Source organism: Vanacampus margaritifer, chromosome 16 (assembly GCF_051991255.1).
Source record: "Vanacampus margaritifer isolate UIUO_Vmar chromosome 16, RoL_Vmar_1.0, whole genome shotgun sequence".
Classification (NCBI taxonomy): Eukaryota; Metazoa; Chordata; class Actinopteri; order Syngnathiformes; family Syngnathidae; genus Vanacampus; species Vanacampus margaritifer.
Genome location: NC_135447.1, coordinates 9,259,384 through 9,277,990, shown reverse-complemented (window position 1 = coordinate 9,277,990; position 18,607 = coordinate 9,259,384). Strand labels below are relative to the sequence as shown.

The 18,607-nt window shown below is 40.4% G+C and overlaps 2 protein-coding genes across 8 annotated transcripts in view; one reads left to right on the top strand and one right to left on the bottom strand.

Moving 5' to 3' along the window:
- Nucleotides 1-12: 12 nt before the first annotated feature.
- wdr44 (WD repeat domain 44) lies at nucleotides 13-8,638 on the bottom strand. The gene is made up of 21 exons (XM_077546512.1): nucleotides 8,099-8,638; nucleotides 7,669-7,801; nucleotides 7,380-7,413; nucleotides 7,221-7,295; nucleotides 5,842-6,451; nucleotides 4,587-4,735; nucleotides 4,392-4,487; nucleotides 4,132-4,268; nucleotides 3,919-4,002; nucleotides 3,715-3,821; nucleotides 3,307-3,458; nucleotides 3,089-3,227; nucleotides 2,962-3,026; nucleotides 2,772-2,888; nucleotides 2,574-2,696; nucleotides 2,305-2,496; nucleotides 1,373-1,474; nucleotides 1,188-1,303; nucleotides 915-1,042; nucleotides 711-845; nucleotides 13-638 (listed from the first exon to the last, which is right to left on the bottom strand). The coding sequence occupies exons 2-21, from the start codon at nucleotides 7,743-7,745 to the stop codon at nucleotides 550-552; spliced, it is 2,727 nt and encodes a 908-aa protein (XP_077402638.1). The 5' UTR covers nucleotides 7,746-7,801; nucleotides 8,099-8,638; the 3' UTR covers nucleotides 13-549.
- Nucleotides 8,639-9,138: 500 nt separating this feature from the next.
- The window catches only part of klhl13 (kelch-like family member 13), a 31,120-nt gene continuing 21,651 nt past the window's right edge, over nucleotides 9,139-18,607 (top strand). For 2 of the 7 annotated variants that reach the window (XM_077546518.1, XM_077546515.1), the window contains exons 1-3: nucleotides 9,140-9,221; nucleotides 10,079-10,149; nucleotides 10,301-10,371. In XM_077546518.1, coding sequence (XP_077402644.1) covers nucleotides 10,319-10,371 — 53 coding nt within the window. In that variant the 5' untranslated portion in view covers nucleotides 9,140-9,221; nucleotides 10,079-10,149; nucleotides 10,301-10,318. Of the gene's footprint in view, nucleotides 9,222-10,078; nucleotides 10,150-10,300; nucleotides 10,372-12,445; nucleotides 12,688-14,415; nucleotides 14,745-18,607 lie in introns of those variants that run through there. The other 5 variants (XM_077546517.1, XM_077546521.1, XM_077546519.1 and 2 more) reach the window with 4 other exon arrangements.

Here is an 18,607-nt window from a genome sequence, read left to right as displayed (position 1 = left end):
GCAAAGGTCAGGTTGCAGCTCTGCTTAAAAACATGAAACATTTTTATTGAGGACATCAATAGAACGGTAAGTTGCTTACAAAAGCAATTAAGTGTGCAATGTTACATTGTAAATATACAGTCTTAATCTAGTGAAATGTATCAAATGTCGAGCCATTAGTGTTTCTGAAACGTACGTTTTAAGATACCTGACCCTATAAAACAACAGGAAATGTTGAAGCGGAAACATTTAAAAAATAAAGCAAACTAAATGTCTTTCTTTTTTTTTAGGCACGTTTACAAATCACCATTACTTCAAGACACATGGAAATGTGCGACTTACAGTTTGGAGACGACGTCTTGGCAACAGTTAGGAGAAAACCTCTTGAGAAAACGTGGCAGCACAAGAACGCAACCGCGTATTCCGAACACATCGTCTGCTTCGACCACATAAGCGGTAACGTTGGCAATTAGAGCTTTGACAAAATGCCAAACTACTTAACAGTTGCTTGGTATTTAAGATGACATAACGACGCATCTATACAAGTTACAAATACAAGTCTCATGGAGCTCAGTATTTCTTCACATTAATGAAAACCTTGATGGCTCCAGTGAAGTCGGCAGAGAGTAGAACCTCCGTGTGATCCGTCTTTAGGGCACCTGCAACACAATTTTTCCTTAGCGCTTACAACTAAACAGCACTTTCGTTCCCGATTGAAGCGCACACGATACCTGAGGGAATCGTTTCCGACTCGTTGGAATCCAGGCTCTTGCAGTCGGCGTCTGTTTTCTCCGCACCGCTCTCTTGTGGCACAATGAGACCGGGCTGGGGTGCGAAAATGGCCGATGTGACGACGGCGTTGTGTGCTGCGGGAGAAAGTACAAATCCAGGAATTAGGCAGGTTGCTGGTATTAAAATACAGCGGCGCAAGTTACCTTTAATCCCTTCCCAGAAGTCATTGCGATCCCGTCGTACGGAGGTGAATTTGCTGAGGTCGTGGTACGTGCTCCAGATGTACACGTATTTATCCTCGGACCCGCTGACGATGAAAGAGTAGTCGTGGCTGTGGGAACAAAAGTTGCATTATGAATCCATAAAAGAGGAAGCATCTCTGGTGAGTACGATGTATATTATTTAAATGGCATGTTTTCAGGATGACTCCAGATGATGTATGTGCGTTCAAGTGCATTGGCTCAATCAACCCTCACCTGAAACTGGCCTTAATCTGGCTGCTGCTGTTGACGTATCCTTTGTACTTCATGGATAGAGACAAGTCCCTCAGGTCGTAAAGGCGGATGCGGGAATCGTTTGAGGTCACCAAAATCTACGGGGGAAGAGAAAAAAATTGAGTGAATGGCGAGTTGAGTCGCGTTAAGGTGAGTTTGTTTGTTACCTTGTTCTCGCCAGGTAATGGTTCAATACCGGTGATTTTTCGCCCAACTTTATTCCTGCCTCTAGTGGACCGTACGTGTATTTGGGTATGATATTTCAGGCGCTGTAGAAAGCAAAATAATAAAAAAATTAAAAAACATTTCACACGGCGTTTCCAAGGCAACAAGTCAGTACAGAGTAGATCTTATAAGCACTGAATTTCCACACTGACAAACTGCCTAAATTGAGTTTCTGCAAGTCTAATTTAAAGCCTTTTCAAAAAAATAAATAAAAAATGAATGGCCGACGTCGTAAAGTATAAAGTATGTACACACAAGTGCGTGCACACATATATATCCTGTTGGATGGTCAGTTGAGTACAACTTAACTCACAATTAATTAATTAACTCACAATTAATCGCACATTATAGCTGTTATATTTTTGGGTCAAATTTTTCACTGTTGATATAAAAAGGGGGACACATATGGTTTACAAATACAAATGCGGTTGTATCTTCAACCATTGATACAGGAATATTATAGGTAGTAATTCATATTTATTTGAAGTTAAAAGGGTATGCTAAGCAGTTTAAAAGGAGCGCAAAACATTGAGTCATACGTTTGTGTTAAGGTAATTTTTTTGCCACTAGGCGGGATTAGTGTTTCATGTTAGACGTTGGTCACAGGAACAGTATGCTTTATCTTTTCACATTCAGAGGAATTGGTATTGGGAACAAGAAGCAACTTGCGGACTCTAAGCCATTTTGTTCATTGTAAATTACAGCTAGTCAATTAAATTATGTTATAGTGACTCCTTTGCACAACATCATGAACACCATTTAAGGCCTTCTATTTAGCAAGAACAATTTAATGACCTGCTAATGAACCCTGCTAAATAAAATACAAGACTGGATGCAAAAAATAAAAAATAATGCAATGAATTGTTGAAGGTACCTCCGTGTCATAGAAGATGCATCTTCCGTCGTAGGTGCCGATGACGGCGTACTTGCCATTCTGACAAAAGTTGGCAGCAGTGATGAGGCGCGTTTGGCCGTCCACCTCGTTCCACAGCGCCACCTTCTTGTCGGGAATGTTCCACAATCGCAGCTTTCCATCCAGAGAGCCGCTTAAAAAGTATCTGTCGTCCTGGCAAGAAACAAAACCGCTGCAGTTCATAATCTGTGAATTGTGAGGGTTTTTTTGAGAGATGTTATCAATTTTACCCTGGGATGGAATGTGATCGCCGTGACAAAATCAATGTGCTGAAAGCAGCAGAGACACTCTCTCCTGGATATGTGCCACAGTCGCACCGTTTTGTCCATGGACGACGAAAGCAGGAAGAAGTTCTACGGCAAAAGCGTCGTATGAGGCAAGACGGCATCTGCGTCGAGGAAGAATTGAAAGCGGTGGAGATTGCTCACCTTTGACCACGACAAATCCAATAGATCTGCCGTATGGCCTTTGTACTTGCAGAAGGGGACCTGGCGAAAAGGGGCGTTCCGGTCTTCTGTGTCCGGGTCCTCTGGAGCACAAGTTGCCTGAAACACAAGGACAGCAAGACGTTTACCATATGGCTTCTCCTGAGTCGGGTCGTGGGGGTTCGAAACTCACCCCGGGATCAGTGTCAGATTTGGAGGAACACAAGCTTTCCTGAGATGGAGAAGGCGACACTCGACCTGGGGAGGCGCACACAAACCGTCACTTCAAAAACTCCACAATCAAATCTGGTCAACCGTACCTTCCGTGTTGTACTTCAATCTCATGTTGTTGAAATAGTCAAAGGCGCTCTTTAAGACCCAGATGCGAACCACGTTATCTTGGCCGGCGCTTGCCAGCAGCCTGCCGCAGTGCGAGAACTTCATCGTCCACACGGCCCCCTCGGAACGAGAACGAAATGCTGCCGTCAGACGAGTTTGCTTTCAAATGGAGGAGGAGGAAAGCGGAAAATTGTCCTACCATGTGCTCGCCACTCAAATCCTGTACAACTTTGATTTGGTCAAAGTCAAACGGACCCTTAAAGCTGTGCGCCGCCTTAAACTTGGCAGGCCTCGTATAAGGCATCCCCTCGTCGTCACTGGAGGACGGGTCGTCTTGATCCGTGTGGAAAACTGACACGCCCATGAACAATGTTTTAGTTCGTGCAATGAAAATGCTTTAGGACGACACCAACATCCTCAGATTCCGTCTTCATGCTGACGTGCTTACAAATTGAAGTTATGTCATCACTTTTGAAACTAAACTCTGGCAAAATTCTTCAAATCTTACAATGCAATTTCCAATATTTTTCCCTCCACATTCTGTTTCTCACAGTTGAAGTGTAGGTATGATGAAAATTACAGATTTAATCTGATATTTTTTTTTTACCTTCATCACGAACACTTTTCACTTTGTTTACTGCCTTCTCTCCGTATTCCTCAGCAAGATGCTTGGCCTTTTTCACCGACTTGCCCAGGAATTTCTTAAACTGAGTTCTGGAAATGACGACACAATCGAGAAGAACGTACAATGAAGGTAAACAAGCGACGGAAAGGGCGTTACAATTTGGACAAATAAGACGCTGATCCTTACGTTCTCTGTTTCAGTTTGCCCCCATCTGTGTCTGCCAGCGGAGCCTGCGACTTGTCATCATCATCTGACTGCGCTTCATCGTTCCTGAGGGGAAAAAAGGAACAACTTCCCTTTAAAAACAGGTCACCTTGTTTTTCACTGGAGACTATTTTTCCAAATGAATGTAAATACTCAAAAGCACAGCAATAAGCTATCGCCGCCTTATCCACTTACGTGATATACTCTTTGGTCCTCCTCATGATGTGCAAAGTGAGGGGGTTAATCCCAGCAGGAAGTTTCTCCTCCGCCTGGATTAACGGGATCTCTTCCCCAGTGTCGAGGTTCTTGATCATCACACTAGCCAGGATTTCCTGTTTTCACATTCGGTTTGGTCCAGTGAATGTTGGTGTAAGGAATGTGCTACAACATGGATGTGGCTTCAAGCCAAGAGAAATAAAGACCACGGAGATAAACACAAACACACAAGGGCCTACCTCATCAGTGAGCTCCCTACCAGAGTCGGACCGTGGACGCTGAGGGCCTGGAACTTGTCCCTCGCCCTGAGCCGAGTCGTCCTCACCATCATTCTCCTAAAATCCACAAAACGGACACTCTTTTTTTTTTTTCAACTGCTGCACGCGTGACGTCATCTCCAAGATGTGATATTTAGCAAGCGAAGCGTCACTGGCCTGTGCAGTCACAACTTTGTCCCCACTGGTGGCGCTGGCCAAATCTAAGGAGTGCTGCAACTCTCGGGTTAAACTCCTCACAGTGCTACTCGGAGACAACAGGCCAGATGGTTCCAGGGGGTCGCTGCTGACTGGACTCATTGCAGATACTGCACAGACAATAATATTTGGTTAATGTGTTTATTGAAACAGTGTTAATTCAATCTGTAGTATATTATATATTTAAGGAAGACTGCATTTTTGGTAACAATTATTAATACGGCTTTCAAATTTAACGCGACAGACATTTACACACTTTTATTCATTTATTAAAATAGATGTCTTTATTTTATTTCTCTCAAATAATTTGTTCATTATTTTTTTTGTAAATAAAGAAAATATTAGCAAAATAAACAATTTTAACCACACATTCAACTTTTTTTTTTTTAATCTAAAATCGGTTAACTAATTGAATAATAAAATATATATAAAATAACACTAAATTCTTATGGAGGAAATAATTAGTCGGTAATAATTACATTAATTAGAAATGCACTTGAAAATTGCCATGAATATAAATTTATTAAACTTAACTTATTTACATATTTTACTTACACATTTATTTATTTATTTAATAGGAATGGGCAAGTACCGATACCAAGTATGGTTACTGAGCCAATACTCTGCTTTATTTCATGGTATCGGTACTCGCAACGGTGGGTGATACTCTTATAAAAATACTCTTGTACTTAGGGAAAATGCTATAACGGGAATTGTTTTAGGGGGAGGAAATTTCATGTATCACAAGAACTAGTGTTGAGTTGAATATTTCAACTAAAACCGGTCTGAAAAAAAGTGGTATTGAGCATCCCAAATGTTTTTCTACAATTGAGATGGCCCATCAGCCGTCTTTATAAAATAAAATATGGCTCTGGAATGCAAACGTTTGCCTTCACTTTATGTAAAACCCAGCCCACATTTTTCCCAAATCTATTTCGAGTTGTGATCTGTCCACCTATGATTAACCCAGAACACTGCAGGCTTGTTATTCATTTACTGTACTTGCATTTTGCATAAGTCAATAATAAGTAAACAAGCCTCGGACCATTGTGTTTCGGACCATTTGCCCCAGTGCACAAAGTCCAAAAAGACATGCTTGTATCTTGACCGATACAACATCAAATCTTTTTCTTTCCCGTTATTGTACTGATACGTATGTGTTGTTTTGGCGCCAAACATATTGTACAACATCTTTAAGTGCATTTTGATTGTTTACCTTCAAGCCCACTGGGCCTGAGACACTCCTGAGACTTCTTGGAAGGGACACGCTGCATGGCCGGCGGAGGCGGTCTTGGAGGTGGAGCTCCGCCGGGAGGGCGCGGTCGTGACGGCGGGGGCTTCTTGGTGCTGGCTACAATGTCTGGTTCTACCGTGAAGTGCCGTGGTGGTTTCGTAGGCCCAGATGTGTCCATAGAGTCCATTGGTCTGTGTGCGAATGGAACTTGCTCTAAAATGTCAGCGGACCTGGGTTCCTGCTCCCCTGCTGCGACCCCCAGCGCCCCATCGGGGTGACTCTGTCCTATCGTGCTGGTGATGTCTGGGGGCTGAACACCTTCCTGTGTTCCAACTGAAGGTCCTGGGAGATCCAAGGGATCGGGGGCAGGGAGAGAATACACTCCGTTTGTCGCCGAACATTCCGGTTGCTCCTCGGGCCTCTCGAGGGGCTTCGGTTCATCGGCTGGAACTGACGGCGCCACAGGAACTTCCGGAGTGTTACTCTCTCCCTTTGACTCCGCTTCCGCTGTCACATCAACATGGAGTTGATCGAGTAGTTCAGCAACGTCACCGTTTTCCTTTTGACTCTCCTCAATGATGCTATCAATGATCTAAAAGACAAGAGAAAAATTCCAGCTCAATTCTTCGTACAGTGGCTACTGTGCAAGTCTAATAACTAGAGCTGCAGCTATTGAATATTTTAGAAATATTCTACCAGTTACCCCATCCATTAATAATAAACATGTATTTTACAATGTTAAATAAATAAAAAATGTGCATGTGAGGTGCAGGTGTTGTCACCAGCCTCAAGTCCTTCACTATATCTGTAACTTTGAATGTTTGTGGCTTTAAAAAGATTGGGCCTAGACTGGTGAGTGACGTGGGAGTCAGTGTGTTAGCTGTTATAAACTAAGGTTAGCCGCTAGAGGTGGTCAGTTGTATTAAATTAGCTAATAGCTAATTAGCTAACAATAGTAGATGTGCTATTGTGTGAGCCACTTCTGCTTTGCAGTAGACACATTGCACATTTTAATCTTAATTTTTAAGTGTGAAATTATCCCTAACTTTGAACTTTTTCTGTTTTACACACTCTTTCCTCCTGGCTTGATGCCATAGCACCAACTTATTTTGAGACTGAGTGGTGCTGAGTCACCAGTAACATTATTCAGTGTGGAAAATGATCCTTGTCAAAACTACCTTTTTTTGTAGTCGAAATATTCAAGTTTCTCGATTAATCGTTCTAGCCCTACGACTAAAAGAAAATCTTTTCCTCTACAAAACACACAGTTACATACATAATAGATACGTCCGACTCAAGTTACCGGTAACTCTATTCTAATGTGTGTGAGTGTTATTGAGCAATAAAATAGAAAACCACACATGTAGGGATTCATCTTGAGTAGTCTCAGAGGCAGCCTCTCCGCAGCTCTCATCTTCATGGGATCTATGCGAGAGCTGTTCATATTGAAAACATTTTGTGAAATGAAAAAAATATGATCATTGTTGTTTCACCACAATTTACAACCTCAATAAACACACCTTAGGAGAAGGAATGACGAACTTGGCAGGTGACCTAAAAGGCACAGAAAAATGGTTAAGAACAACTAATAAGCAAATGACTAGTTATCATACATCTCAAAATTGTCAAATGGGACTTTCTTTTTCAATGTCACGACTAGTGGTGTTTACGTTTTCTAACATTCAAGAGCCTTGCAACACTGCACATACTGTGGGTTCCCACGATCAGTGCAGAAGACAACACAGCAAAACTGACACTCGGTGCATGTTTTAGCTACTTATAGATAATAATGAAAATGTCTTTCCTTACACTTTGGGAGATGGGCTGAAATGCACGTCCTCCGGAGCATCGTAGAACTCCTCCGTGTCACTCGTGTCTGACGCCATGCTAACATGAAATGAGCTCTCCTTCTAGCTAGCCAGTTTAAACATCAGGCAGCTAACTAAAACAACAACATGCGATCGAGTTAAGCGTGATGACACCTCGGTCTGTGTTGTTCCTTTCGCATAGTAACGGTAACATGAAAAGGGCTTGGTCTTGGCTTGTTCGGAAAACACTTTCCTGTCAACGTCACAGCATTACGTTGCACCGTGCTCAACTAGCGCTACATGGGTACATAGCGAAAGGCTACAGGTTTACAATTATATCTAAACGTAAACAACCGCGTATAAACATCATTTACTTATTTGCTGTCAGAGTATCTCCCAAGAAGCAAAAATGGCGTCTTTGCGTTAATTACCTAGCTAGTCGTTCGGAGGCAGTCAGTAGACAGCTTATAAACAAACCATTTCTTTAAAAAAAAAAGAAAAAAAGAAAAAAAGAAAAAAAAAGATGTCAGCCAGTACCCAAAGGGCGGGGCATACATAGGCCCCTGTGGTGATTCTTCTTCTTTGGTTTTCAGTTGTCTAAATCGCCTCCTACTGTATAATAGTGGTAGGCTGACCAGTTTTAAACTGAAAACATGAACCTGCTGATGACACTTTGAATGATTCAATAATTCAAGGATTCATGAAACGTTACTATCATACCAAGACACATTTCCACATGATATTTGGAATACGATATCTGAGGTCCCAGGTTAGTACAGTAAGGACCAGAAAAACAAAATGACTTGCATAAAATAAATATGACTAAAAAGTGATAAAAGCAAATTCCCAGTTTGAATGTGTGCAAAGATGCAAATTAAGTAAAGATGGATGCAGCAGAAATAAAAATGCAAGAGGCACGGTACCAGGTAGGACCATGTGTCTAGTCCGCGGGCCTTTTCCAAAAATAGCTCACCAGTGATGGGGGCATTGGGGGCTTTGTGATTTTCTAGGATGTTGTGTAAGTGACGTTTGAAAATGTAAACAAAGGAAGAGATTTAAAGAAATCGAGTGCTGCATATTTTCTGTTATTATCTGGAAGAAATCATTAACATGACCACTGTCTTCATATAAATGAATGTAATTAATTATTAATTACTAGGCCTGTCACTAACAAATCTTTTTAGACTTGATCAATAATTAATAAAAATCGCAGGTGATTTTCAAAATAAAAATCAAACGTTGTTTTTTTTAACCTTATTCAATTACTCCAAAGTGTCATGTACTTATTTGATCTGTAACTTAATAATGAAAGGAATTGTTGCAAATGGTTGCAAACGTCTCATGAGAAACACTGTATTTAGTAACGGAAGTTTTGAGCCAATAAGAAAAGATTGCCATACTATTCTCCCAATGAAAAGTTTGGATGGTCATGCTGTACCAATAAACGACAATCCGATTGGCTAAAAAATTAATGGGCGGCTCCTTTTCTGTAAGTGGATTTGAGGGCTTGGAAGGAAAACAAGGACATCAGTCAGCGTTACCTCGTCGTTGAAGGTATGGAATAATTGATCATTTAAAGTTTTTGGAGTGTACTTAACACACATGACATAATCGAATTAAACATCGTACATTTAAAATTCAGCAAACAACAAGTTGACAACTAGTCTGTTAATTGGTCGGGTCAATTCAACCGGACCAAGTAGCAACTAACTATGTGACCAACTAACTCGCATTAAGATTCAGCTTGTTTAGCTGTTTTAAATGATCAAAATCGAATAGCTACCAGTAAACCCAACTGACAACATCACTGCCAATCGTTCTAAATGTATATTGAGCTAGCTAATAATAAACGTTGACGAGTTAGCTTAGCTATGCTGTTAGCCTTAGCCTATTCACTTGTGGCAACGTTTACCGTAAATGACCGGAAAATTTGCTTTATTGTAGGATGGCGGCGCTGAATATGTAACGATGTGTTATTTTAATCGACTTATTGAAATGGCCCATCTTAAACGGCAATTTCCTTTGCACATAAACAAGTTAGCTAACTCATGTGTACACTTTCCCTTTTCACGCATTACAGTCACTTCCCATGCGTTTACAGTACGTTGCATTGCGCCACTGAAAGGTAAAAAACTTTCATCGGGTTATGTTGGGATTCACATTGAAGCGTTTAAACTACTCGAGTATTTCAGTTGATGTATTTTGCGCTTTTGAAGAAAGACGCCAGGCAGATATTTTTAGCTTCAATTAGCCTACATCTAAATTCAGGATAAAAAAAAAAAGTAAGATGGCATATCAGCGTGAGATAACCTTAAAAACTTCAAATTCGCATAGACTTGTCAAGATGAGTACAATATTTCAAATCCTAATAGCCTCATCTTTTTTGTAATGGAAATGTGTCTGCTTGTCAGACTTTTTTTTAATTTCAGGATAAGTGACTGTCAATAGTGTGGAAGGAATTGTATGAACTAGGGGGCATCAGGTAAATTAAGGCATTTAAACATTAGACACATTTGCAATATTATTAACATTTGTACTATTCATTTTTTAAATGTTGCCGTCACTAATTTGATTGGCTTTTTGTAACTTGCATTGAATACCATGTTGAGAGAATTTTGTTTTGGTTTTGAAAGGTGTGGCCTGGCAAGGGTATGGAGCACCCTGTGCACAGAGGGGACGCAATGCCCATTGGACTTCATGACAGGTAATGTGCAATGCTATTACATAACTGAGCAACAAGTGATGTTTGTTCAACTTTATTGACAGAGTTTAAATGATATCTTCAATAAAGGCGGATGCAATCAATTTTTGATTATCAGATTGATGACAAAGTAGCACATAGTTGCAGTGGTTATCTGGCCTGGCTTGACCTGGCAGTGTATCCCGACTGTAAGTCTGCCGTACCATATGGAGAAAAGCCTTCATGTGGAATCAGAGGTGTTAATCAGGTAATACCCGATTAGGAGTTAAGATGCTATACTTGAGGACCGTGCTTAAGAACCGCTGCTGCAGAATTATTGGACAAATGTATCGTTATAGTTTGATGGAACGTTTGTGGTTTTATTTACTCATGGACTCCTTTCCAAGCTGTGAATATGATTTTTTTTTCTTTACTGACTGATACTACTGGAATTGGCCAAAGCAAATATTTGAATGTGCCCTTCAGTTCTGCTCAGTTCGTTCTCATCCCGTCATTCCATCCCAGTGTCATTGAGCAGAATGATACTATTCGTAGGAGCCATCGTGTGCGGTGGTCGCTCAGCTTCCCATAGCTGATGTCATGCTGCACTTCTTTTGACACCAAACTAGTCAAGTCTGATTCAACAGTGTCTGTGCTGGTTGAATTTCAGTAGTATTTTTTGCCTCTTGTCGACCATGCATCAGTTCCGAGACGTATCTCCGATTTCGGCAGTGATCGACGAGTTCGAATTTGGTTAAGTTGCTGTTCCATTCACAACAGCTGGAACATGTACGGGCAACAAAACTCAAGCAATTCAACTGCCCCAAAAAATGTAAATGTCACGTTAGGTAAGGTATGTAAGTTGAAAGCTACTTTTAAGTTCCAGAAAAAATGTGGCTGGCTCAAAAATGAGCATTGCTGTGTGCCACTTTTCACCGGATCAAGTCTACAGTGGGGAAATCCCCTCTTTGCGCGTAATCTTTTCCTGTTTGCCAGAATATAACAACCGTGTATTCATAGCCTCACAGAACAGTCGAGTGTGGCACAAAAAAAAAAGTTCATTTGTGCATATGGCCATCCAAATTCTCGCTAATCAGTATTTCAGTATTGGTTGTGACGGATTCACTGTCACAGCACACATGCTGATCATTCTGTTGAATATAAATGTTGTTATAAATTAAATCATAAAGCCCTTGCGGTTATTTCACAATTTCGAATTGTCTCAATAGAATGTATTTCCTCGGACGCAAGTAGCTCATCCGGAAGGACTTAAGTTTTGTAACGCTATTGTTCGAATCCCCAAAAAATGCAGCTATTTATTGGTGATGCTAGTTTGACTTCTTTGCTTGAGCAAGACTCATAGCCTACGCTCAGGGGCACAGTGACTCCCTGCATGCCCGATCACTCTCATCTGTCAGTATGCTTCTCTGTGGCGTGCAACATTAATATATAGCAGTGTGAATTGAAATTCCCCTGGAGACATCATATTATGGTAATGTAATATTACAGCCCACTTCAGTATTTGGATGCAATTATACTGGAACACATGGCAGTCACACCTACAGGAAGTGAAAATGCCACATTATGTCCACTTGGACAGTCTAATTATGTCCAATAATAAAGTTACTTCTAAACAAATTGCTTTTTGCAGCGGTAACAATCCTCAGTTTTGAATGGCGCAATCAAAGAGGTACTTATTCAAAAATGTGCGTGTCATTGCCGTTTATACCTGTACTGCATCATAATGAGCGCTGTGTCCAATATTTTGGTTACCTGGTTCAACTAGTTACTTGATAATAAAACTGCTCCCTCGGTATGGTGTTAACACTACTGCAACCACAATAACTAACATTTTGTTACACGAGTTTGTCTCTTCACACTGCTAATTAAAGCAGACCAGTATTATCTTTTATATTTCAACCGTCTATCAAGCTTTTGACACAGCTCTTGTATTTGATCTCATCATAAAGTGTTGCGCAAGTTGCCATGATGTGGCTGGTCGGTCTCTTTTCAGTCACGATGCAATACAGTGTTTCACTTATTTTTGTTCCCTTTTTAATGGGAAACTGGGGGGGCTTGATTCATGTAGATCGTCACTTGTTGCGCAACCTTTTAGTCACCAGAGTTCTAAAAGGCATCCAAGGGCTGTATGTGAAAAGTTCAGAGCTTTGTAGTATTACAGCTGGCTATACTTAGCTGATAGTCAGCGTATGACTTGTGGTATAAGTGAGGGGATGACAGATGGGGCAGCAAAGTTTTTCTTGACCCGGAGACAGTGGAATATTTGTGGACCTCCAATGTGGTGTGTTCAGCTCTGTAGATTGGACCAACGCATTTGTAGTAAGTATAGTAGCACGTGTGGGTGTCTCAAATTTAAAATGCTAATGAAAAAGTGCAGGAAATTATGTCATTAAATATTCATATGATAGTTAAGCAGCATTTTGCGTATATTCAGCTGCCCAAGTGGTTGTTGCAGTAGTCATTATGCAGAGGCGGGGGTAAGTCGCAAGTCTTAACCTTAACTCTATTTACTACTACTAATGTAACTATTGCAGTTTTCCTACTACATTACCAGAAAATACTGGTTTGTGATACTGCTCGAGGAGCATGGATGTAAACATTGTGTATTACAATGTACAGTACAGCAGTGTGCATTCCTTGAAAAATGGTTGTACTACCAGATATTTAGGAATACTATTTTTTAGTGATAGACCCATATAGGTTTTTTTCAGGGCCGATACCGATTATAGTAGTCAAGGAGGCCGGTAACGCGATATATCAAGCCGATATTCATTTGCAGTAAAAGAGAAAATATTAGCGTCAAAATAAAAAAATATATAAGCATGTTTGTTAAAACGTTTCAAATTTTCAACACTTTGAAGGTTTTTCTTTTACTTTTAAACATATAAAGAATAGACAGCTTTGTTTAAAACTGAGCTTCCCGGGTCATCACCATGTGTTAAAGTAATTTAAAAACTAAAAAAAAAGGCTACCTAAAGCTTTCTACTGTAGATAGTTTTCCAAAAAATCAACAAAATTTGTATAAAAAAAGTGTCAGTGTCAGCATAATCCTTTATGAAGTAAGGTGGAAATTTACATTAATTAAAAGTTCCCTGTATCTCACTGAGCGACAAATGCATGAGAATGTAGCTAATTTGTTTTTTTTTGTCAGGGTTTGTAAAAGATTTCAAAAGATCTTCGCAAACAGTGAAAAGTTGCCTGAATATGTTCTAAATTTCTACAAGTAAAAACTGTCTGTGAATATCTGACAAATCCCGATGAAAACCCTAAATTCGCTGCATTGACAAGCATTTACCGCTCAGTGAGATGCCAGCTTTATCGGCCTTCAGATTCATAAAAAGCCAATGTCGATATTTGTCTATATTTGGCCCAGCCGATAATCAGTCTATCCCTACTATTTTTCTACTTGAAATTTGTTTTTGTTGTATTTGAAAAAATATATATTTTATCTATTTTATATTTTTCTATATAAAATGTGTTTCATAAATAAATAGAAAAAACTGCCATTATTTTCATGTAATTTTAAGGATTTTTTTTTATCAGGATATAAAATTACCAATACCAGGTTATAGAATATTGTCCATATCACGCAGCACTACTTGGACCTTTGTTAAAATTGTTTTGGAATTCAAGTCATCATACAAACAGAATTGAAATTAACTGAACTCTTTTTTTTTTTTTTTTCCTGTTGCCATGATTTTTTTTTTTTTGAGACCCGAAGTGTTCCTGACAAATTAAAATTGTTCCTCCCAGAATGTTCCTGAGAGATGATGTTTTTGCCTTAAAAAAAAACAAAAAAACCTTATTTTACCCAAGATCCGAATAAATTGGAGATTGATTATCTTTTATTGTTAAAGATTCCACTACATTGGGTCCAAAGCAACTGTACTAGAATGGTTTTGCTGCAAATAATGCCATAGCATGACCCTAGTGGTAATCACAACTGTGCTAACAAGGTGGCACTGTTGCTTAGCTACACTTGATAAGCCCTGGGAAGGCTGGGCTCCTTCCCCCTCCTACCACTCGACAGCGGCTTATGCAGCGAGGCGAGCAGTCGCGGTGGATGCAATCTATTGGCTTCTTGGCGCTGCCGCTAATGTCACAACCCTGCCTGTAGCCCGCACTGCCTCCACCCGTGTATTTCTGTCTCCACGGCCCGCTCGCCCTCCCCCTTGGATGGTGTGGGCAGGAGTGGTATGGAAGACTGCATTGGGAAGCTTCGCATGGAAATGTTCTTTGCCGTTAGTATTGCTCTAGCACCATTCTGGTGACAACAACATGCCGTTGAAATGGAAAAGCGGTTCTCCCGTCAGCTGGAAATTCCCAGTGCCAGTGCTTAAGACGTCCCGGTCCTCACCGCTTTCACCTGCCTACATGTGAGTAATAGCATTCATACAACACTAACGGTGGATTTGGGGACATTTCGGTTTGTTTCTCACTTTTGGGTTCGGGAGATGAAAAGAAATTTTTGAACATTTGGCGCTGTCACTTTTGGTTCCAGTTTTGCGTTCCATACATGTGATTGAGGGTTGTACCGTTTAAAGAGATTAGCCTTGTCCGGCACACATTTGGTGTTTCTCTGGCACGCTGCTTTGGGCAAGACTCAATTCGGGGCAAGCAGCACGTCCATGACTTTTTGCCATGTCCCTGTGGCTCTTGTTTATTTGGAAACGGGGACTTGCCGGCTTGGGAGGAGTCTGCCTTTGTCAGGATGTCTGGCTTGCCCTGGTTTAGAAGCTATTGTCATCTGCTACTGTTCTCGAAAGGGGGTGGGGGGGGGAGGGTAGAGCAGAAGGTCTTCACACAACCTTTTGCCATCCTCTCTTTTTGCCTTCTTTTCATCGGCTCTCCACTAAAGCTCCTGCTCAGCGTGGTTTAGGGTTGAAGGAGTGAAAATGCGGGTGTGGGTTTAAATAATTTGAGGGCACGGCTAGGCTACCTCTTGGGTAATTAATTGTATTGGCTTTTTTGTTCAAGTGGATTTATGCAATCATCAATTATTGCGCAGATTTACTTTGGAGCTGCTTATGAGCTTAATTTTGCAAGCTTAAAGAAATTCAGCCGCGCAAGACACTGCTGTTTTTTTCTACTGTATAATTTTACACTAGTGAAGTGAGGGTTGACCGATGCACACATTCCGTGTTAAGACGCGAGTCTTGATGAATGTTGTTACTTTATTAATGGTTTAAAAAATATATATCACAAGTTTTCTGCCGACACTCATACACACAAGGCCACAATAGCCCTGTCATTGAAACCGTTTGGTTCCACCCTGGTCCTTTTACATCCCCACCCAGATTTATCACAATAGTCTGTAGATCAAACATCTCACCACTTATCGTCATCATCAAGCATCATTTCTAATCTTTTTACATCTTTATTCTTTATCTTCAATGTATTGAACAAGAAACGTGTTTTTTTTTTTTTTGCTGTTTGTTCCTCAGAATAAATTTTCAGTCACTTGACATTCTACAATATAGAAATAGCGCTGAGAGATTTCAGTAGTAGTCTGGTCCGAATCACTTTTTCGTGGCCAGCCTACTGCACAAAAGCACAACGAGGACTCGCGGAGAGCATGCAAGTGGCCGAGGACGGCGTTTGCGTGTCTTGTTGAGGAGGTTGTGAAGCATGTCAAGCCTCGAGGCTCCGCCTCACTCCGTCTCAGCAGACCGCTTGCTATTTTCAAACGTGTCTATTGTAAGCTGTGTTTTTTGGGTAGGTTGATATCGGTCCCCCCCCAATTATAGGTTTCTCCGTGGTCAGAGAAACGCCGCTCTTTGTAGGTCCTTTACTGTGGAGCCCTTGAGGCTTCGGTGATATTTATAACTGCATGCTGCTAGGGTAAAGGTTATATCCACAGCAAAAGTTTTGAATACATATGGCCTTATTTTGTTCCGCTAACTAGCTGATGTGCGCAAATCAAATTATTGTACTATATCGAAAGACTTTGCAGTTGACAGTTCTCCCGCAAGACTTTTATTCAAGTGTCTGTCAGACGCTCGTGCTGCAGCAAAATCTCTTGTGATGAATTTGGCAAACAGTTCACGCAGTTTGAGAAACCTGCTTCAATACCAACCCGGAGTACTTTGATCTGTTAATCAAACTACAGTATCTTGTGTTCCAAAAATAATCAAAATGTTGTCGATTTGACAGCTGACATCAGACGCAATAAGAGCTTGAGGATTGTTTTTTTTAAATAATTTTTTTAATCAGTTTTACTTTGAATCTCACTTCTACTGAATAAATAAAACACATTTTCATGGCTCGAGATACAGACAGATTAATTAGTTGCAATGTTTTTGGCAGACTTGAAATTGAATTAAATTGCTAAACACCTTCCACAATAAATGGCCGTCTGATTACATAGCTCGCTTGTTTGATGGGGAAATGAAATTAAAACATCTTAAAAAACACACACACATTTTCCCTTAATCAAAAAATGAGGCAGATTTTTGGATTAAAAAAAACAAACAATTTGCAGATAAGTTCAACAGAAGAATGGCTCACTGGAAGTAAATTACAATATTGGAAATAGCCAAGTCAGAACCCTGACTGTAACTCACAGGGCTGTGCACAAGTAATACACTCACAATCTAATTTGGAGCACTTTCTTTTGAACGCAAACATGCTCAAAAATCTCCAAGTCAAGATGCGCCATATTGCTTGACTCCTTCCCAAAAAAGACTGAGCGTTGTAATTAAAGTAAAAGCTGCTTTGCCAAAGTATAAGATTTAGCATGTGCACACTGATGCAACCAGTTCTCAGTTTTTATGCTATTTTAATTGTTTGTTTACCCCAAAACATGTTTCTTTTTCCATTTGAATTGTAACAGTTCTAGCCGGTCGCGTTCTCATCAGTATTACAGCTTTGGCACTTTTTTGCCATGCGCGTTTTGTGAAATTGTTACCTAGTGGTCACGACACTCTTTCAAATGTCAGGCTGCTTGGAGATGGTTGCTATAACCTTTACTTTAACATGCTTGTCTATAATTTTCTTTCTAATCTCAAGACAAATCTCCTTCACTTTGCGCTGTCCGTGTTCTGTGTCGTTCATATCATGCCACCAAAAAAAGCACAGTGACTATTTGTCATACACCAAATGTGTATCAAGAAACGTTTGTTTGTATTGAAACATGGAATCAAATCACAGTTCTGTGACATTCCAGATTTCCCATTTCTCATCTGCATGCTGCGGTTCTGCGCTGCCAAAAATTTGTAGTATCGCATCATTGTCAAAATGAAGCCATTTTTGCTGTGGTTGCGGCACAGTGACAACTTGTGTTCATATCTGTTCCTAAAAATGTAAAGTATCTCTAAGCAAGTCCTATTTTTGTCATCTTGTGTCCTTTTCTAGTTGTACACATTCTGTTCTGGGTTGCCTTCCTTCTGCAGTATCCGTCAGGTTGATTTAGCATTTTGTGCATGTTGACAGATTGTCTACACCACCCACACACACGAGCCTTTTCTCCTCTTAACCGTTTGTGGTTCAGGTAGGAACATTTTTCTTTTGAGGCGCTCCAAATAACACACCATTTATCGAAGGCGCCAGCATACCATGGTCAAATGTTAATATTCTGCTAATTAACATTTCTCAACAATAATTAGGGTGACGATGTGGTAATTATAGGTAGTATGAACCTGGGCAAAGTGAACTAACTGTAAGCAGTTGCTTGGAAATAGCAAAATAGTCTTTAACGCCTTAAATTGTGCGTTTGAATGTAACTTGCCTTGAGTGACACGTTGAATGGTTTTGATGTTAGAACTTCATGGGTAATTTCCAGGATTTGTTTAGTTTGGAGCATTTTGTCATAAAGGAAATCACTTTGGACAGCAAATGTAATAAGTTGTGATTCATTTTAGCTTCTCTGTCTGAATTCAAGATGGTGGTGGTGATAATGAGGCACATCGCCACGATATAAATCTGCCCATGTGTACCGGTACTGAAACCGCACATTAAAATGCAGTCTGCCTGAAGGTCTGTTTGATGGAATAGATTTGTGAGACAGAACACTTATCAACAATGCTGCAAGGCTGTGTCCTTTTCTGCTCAGCTGCCTTTTGACTGTGCGGCAGGTACAAACAAGCAGTTTGCGATTTTACTCAACTGAGTTGTCAGTTTATCAGAAGGACGAAGTGTGTCGTCGCAGGTGGAAGCTTGTTGAAAAGGCCCGATATGTATGATACGGTCCTTGGTGCCACCATTTGATACGGTAATAAAATACTTTTTTTTTTTTTTAATA

Bases quoted from the DNA above. Each gene is read 5' to 3' on its own strand.
- wdr44 (XM_077546512.1), bottom strand. From the start codon at position 7,745: ATGGCGTCAGACACGAGTGACACGGAGGAGTTCTACGATGCTCCGGAG. The intron at 3,459-3,714 runs GTAAAAAAAAAA...TGGGCGTGTCAG, and splicing joins GAAAAGTGTTCGTGATGAAG to TTTTCCACACGGATCAAGAC. The intron at 1,304-1,372 runs GTAACAAACAAA...CTTCCCCCGTAG, and splicing joins CATTACCTGGCGAGAACAAG to ATTTTGGTGACCTCAAACGA.